Source organism: Eimeria acervulina, genomic scaffold, assembly GCF_000499425.1.
Source record: "Eimeria acervulina Houghton genomic scaffold, Eah_scaff586, whole genome shotgun sequence".
In the NCBI taxonomy this organism is placed as follows: Eukaryota; Apicomplexa; class Conoidasida; order Eucoccidiorida; family Eimeriidae; genus Eimeria; species Eimeria acervulina.
The window spans coordinates 1-4710 of record NW_013549709.1 but is presented as its reverse complement, the minus strand read 5'-3'; the positions used below and the strand labels follow the sequence as shown (position 1 = coordinate 4710).

Genomic DNA, 4710 nt, shown 5'->3' with positions numbered 1-4710 from the left:
AAATGAACAAACACTAGCAAACAGATATAAGCAAACAAAAGCAAACAAACAACCCAACCAGCTTTTACAAGACGATCCCAGACGATCCAAGCAAAAAGACGATCCCCGCTATTGCACCAGAGCCTCAAGGAGACGATCCCTGGGGGTAAACATCCTTTAGGAGACGATCCCAACACCCGTAAGGATCGATCCCAGGCTGCACTGAGGGTGTGGGGTTGCCACACTAACAACTGCGCCGCCCCTGGGAGACGATCCCACTCTGTCCAGTTACTACGGAGACGATCCCACGTAACCGAGTGCGTTTGGGAGACGATCCCAGGCATAAAACAATGTTTGGGAGACGATCCCAGGTACTCAACTGTATTTGGGAGACGATCCCAGGCGTTACAAAATGCTTAGGAGACGATCCCCGGCACTAAACAGTATTAGGGAGACGATCCCAGGCAATATAATGTGCCTGGGAGACGATCCCCAGTATTAAAATATGTTTGGGAGACGATCCCAGATAAGAGGGAGGAGGTTCTTTAAGAGTAGCGAATCAGTTGGTTGTGGGGTGTCTGTACAGGCGTTCAATGCATGCGGCGTCTATTGCATGCACTTGAACTAAATGCATGCATTTAATTAAATGCATGCATTTTAATAAAATGCATGCATTTGATATTAATGTATGCATTTAATTATTTAAATGCATGCATACATTTGATTATTTAAATGCATGCATTTGCTTATTTAAATGCATGCATGCATTTGATTTAACTACGAACTCTCCTGGGGCCCTACAGCCCCGGGTCTGGGCAGACAAGGAATAAGAAAATTAAAATAATTATTTTGTCGCTGTTCTATGAACCCCCCAACTGTTGCTGCTGCTGCTTCTGCAAGCAGCGCGGAGACCCTCCTGCAGCAGCAACAGCAACAGCAACAGCAGCAGCAGCAACAAACACACAAGAAACGCACGCAAGGTCGGCAACACAGAAGCAGCTACAGCAGCAGCTGCAGCAGGAGCAGCAGCAACAGCAGCAGTAGCAGCACCTATGCATGGCGCGTGACAAGTAGCAGCAGCAATTACACAATAACACAACAACAGCAGCAATAAGAGTAGCAACAGCAGCAGCAACAGCAGCAGCAATGCGGGCAGCAGCAGCAACAGCAGCAGCAACAGCAGCAAGAACCCTCACTCGCGTTGCTGTTGTCTTTCCGCCTCATCTGCTGCGCTGGTGCTGCTGACGGCAGCAGCAGCTGAAGACAAAGGGACCCCACTCAACAGATCCAGTAAGGCTTGGCTTTGCTGCTGCTGCTGCTGCTGCTGCTGCTTCCTAGCCCGAGCAGCCTTGCTGCTGCTGCTGCTGCTGCTGCTGGTGCGCTGGCGCTTTACATCTGCCACTGCCCCTGGCCCAGTCAATTCAGTCTTTAAGCTGCTGCTGCTGCTGTTCCTGCTGCTGTTGCCGCTGCCGCTGCCGCTGCTGCTGCTGCTGCTGCTGCCGCTGCTTCCCAACTGTCGCTTTGCTGATCCTCCTTGCTGCTGCAGCTCTTTAAATGTTCTGCTAGACCTCAGGGCATTGAACTGTCGCTGCTGCAGCAGGAAGCTCCCTGGCCCGCTCTCTCCTGCTGCTGCTGCTGTTGCTGCTGCAGACTCCCCGTCGGCCAACGCTGCAGGCTGCTGCTGCTGCTGCTGCTGCTGCTCGCTCTTTTCTTCTTCTTCGAACAAAGGATTTGCACTGAAAGACATGTCAGCATCCTCCTCACGCTGCTGCTGCTGCTGCTGTTGCTGTTGCTGTTGCTGTTGCTGCTGCTGCTGCTGTCGCAGCAACAAGAGAGCCCTCTCATGTCCTTTAAGAGCAGCAACTTTAATTCGGTCTTCTCTGCTGTGGTGTATGGACAGCTGAAACTGCGGCGTGCCATCTGCTGCAGCAGGTGTAGCAGCACCTATCGCAGCAGCAGCAGCAGCAGCAGCTGCTGCTGCTGCTGCTGCTGTTGCTGTTGCTGGACTGCTTTGTTTGTTGCCGAGTATGCGCGATGCAAGTGCAGCAGCAGCTGCTGCTTCTGCATGATTGCCAGCAGCAGCAGCAGCAGTAGCTGTATTTGCAGCTTCAGCAGCAGCAGCAGCAACAACAGCAGCAACAGAGGGCCTTGTTTTAGTATTTCTTTTAGCGGCAAGTAGCTGCCTATACACCCGAATAATGAAGCGAGCATCACTTAATGTTCTCCCATGCAGCAGCTGCTGCGCTGCAGCAGCATCTGCAAGCCTTTGCATGCGTATAATAATTCTTTTATCTGCTTGGTGCCCCGCTGCTGCTGCAGCACGGGGGCCCCCTCCTTTGCTTCTTGCTGCAGCAGGAAATGACAGGCCCCCTCCTTCTAAGCCTCCAAATGCACAGAAAATATCTTTTAGCTCTGCTAACGAACAGCAAGGCGGCATCTCCGACAATATTAAAGTAGATACACTGCTCAGCAAACGCCGCCGCTCTTCACCGCACAAACCCGCACCCCCAACACACACAGCCTCACTACCACCCCCAGAGGGGCCCCCACTGGGGCCCCCCGAGGGGCCCTTTGAGGGGCCCCCAGAGGGGCCCTTAGAGGGGCCCCCAGAGGGGCCCCCAGTGGGGCCCCCAGTGGAGCCCTTAGAGGGGCCCCCAGAGGGGCCCCCAGTGGGGCCCCTAGAAAGGCCCCCAGTGAGGGCCCCAGGGGGGCCCCCAAGGGGGCCCTGAGAAAGGCTTCTAGAAGGGCCCCCAGGGAGGCCCCCAGTGGGGCCCTTCGAAACGATCCCAGAGGGGCCCCCAAGGGGGCCCCCTCCAGAGGGGCCCCCAGAGGGGCCCTTAGAAAGAGATCTAGAAGGGCCTCCAAGGGGGCCCCCAGAGGGGCCCCTAGAAAGGCCTCCCGGGGGGCCCCCAGGGGGGCCCCCCTGTGGATCTGCCTGCGCGGTTGTGCTTGAGAAACGAAGCAAACCCTGCTGCTGCTGCTGCTGTCGCTGTTGTTGTTGTTGCTGCTGCTGCTGCTGCTGTTGACGCATAGTCTGTCTATGAGGGCCCCTCTTCTTCAGGATCGCGTTTATATCTAAGGAAGGGGCCTTTAGTGGGGCCCCCCTGTAGCGGCGTTAGGGGGCCCTGCTGCTGCTCACCTGCTGCTGCTGCTGCTGCTTCTGCTGTAGCTGCTGCAGCGTCCTGGTGCTCGTCTGCTGCTGCTGCTGCTTTACTCGCTCTACTAAGAAGCTGCGGAGACACCCCAAACCCCGGAAGCCCTAACCAAGGAGCGCATGCAGCTCGCGTAGCAGTGAGGGCCCCACCCCCCCTCAGAAAGGGGCCTATAACATCGATTGAAGAAAACTGCAGCACATAAACAAACCCTAAACCCTAAACCCTAAACCCTAAACAACCAACTCTAAACCTTCAAGCTTTATCCCCTGAACAATAAAAATTAAACCCAAGCACCAATCCCTAAACTTAGAACACAAAACCCTAAACCCTAAACCCTAAACCCTAAACCCTAAACCCTAAACCCAAGATACCTTGAAGTGGTTTTTTGGGGTTCTGCGGTTCCAATTTGCGCGGCGGCTGCGCGTTTTTGAATGAGATGTACGCTTCTTAGGGACAGCAAATAAAGAGCTGAGGGGGGCCCCTGGGGGGCCCCTAGATAAGTGAAGCCCTGCAGCAGCAGCAGCAGCTGCTGCTGCTGCTGCTGCTGATGCTGATGTTGGTGCTGCTGCTGTTGATGCAGCAGCAGCAGAAGAGGAGATGCCGTGCAGCAGCGGTGATACAGATGCTGCAGCAAATGAAGGAGACTGTAGCAAGAAACAGCTGCAGCCAATATACCTAACTCGCTGCTGCTTCTGCTGTTGCTGCTGCTGCTGCTGCTGCTGCTGCAGCAGGGGCGATAAGGAGCGCTGCACGCGGGCCGCTTCTGCTGTGCTGGGGGACCCAAATAACTGCAGCAGCAGCAACAACAGCAGCTGCAGCACAGCTGCTGCCAGCTGCATGAAGCTACAACTGCAGCAGCAGCAGCAACAACAGCAGCAACAGCAGCAGCAGAAGCAGCAGCAAAGACGACTGAAGCGCGCGGCACAGTAGAGCAGGTAGACTGAAGCTGCCGCTGTTGCTGCTTGTTGACGCCTCAACCTACTACAGCACTGCTGATTCTGCTGTTGCTGCTGCTGCTGCTGTTGCTTCGGTTGCTGCTGTTGCTGCTGTTGCTTCTGCTGCAGTTATGAGGATTGCTGGCGGTGTTTTGCTGTACACGGGGTGTATATGCACCTTTGAATGCATTTAATCTGTTAATATATTTATTTATTTATTTATTTATTTACTTCTTACTCTCTCTATACTAACGACAGCCCCAGCGGTGGCTTGGGGGCTGCAGCAGCAGCAGCAGCAGCAGCAGCAGCTGTTGTCTTCGTTGTTTATTATTTTTAAATGTAATATTAATTATAATATTAATATTAATATTAATATATAATATAAATATTATATTTAGTTAATATAATTATTACAGAGAGATTATAACAGCAGCAATTAATCTTCTCAGGTGTACGTACACTGCAAAATGAAGGCAGCAGCAACCCTTTAACTTTTTTAATTATTTTTATATTTTATTTTATTTTATTTTATGTTTATTTTTATTTTTATTTTAAAGGATTGCCTTTGAAATGCAGAGGGACTGCTATATATATATAGAGCCATATATATATATATATGTACATATATATATATATATATA

At 52.2% G+C, this 4710-nt stretch overlaps 1 protein-coding gene across 1 annotated transcript; it reads right to left on the bottom strand.

Annotated features, from left to right (window-relative positions):
• Positions 1–1171: 1171 nt before the first annotated feature.
• On the bottom strand, positions 1172–3010 carry EAH_00043610 (hypothetical protein, conserved; the record flags this gene model as incomplete). The annotated part of the gene is made up of 1 exon (XM_013394967.1): positions 1172–3010. The coding sequence occupies one exon, from the start codon at positions 3008–3010 to the stop codon at positions 1172–1174; it is 1839 nt and encodes a 612-aa protein (XP_013250421.1).
• Positions 3011–4710: the final 1700 nt, after the last annotated feature.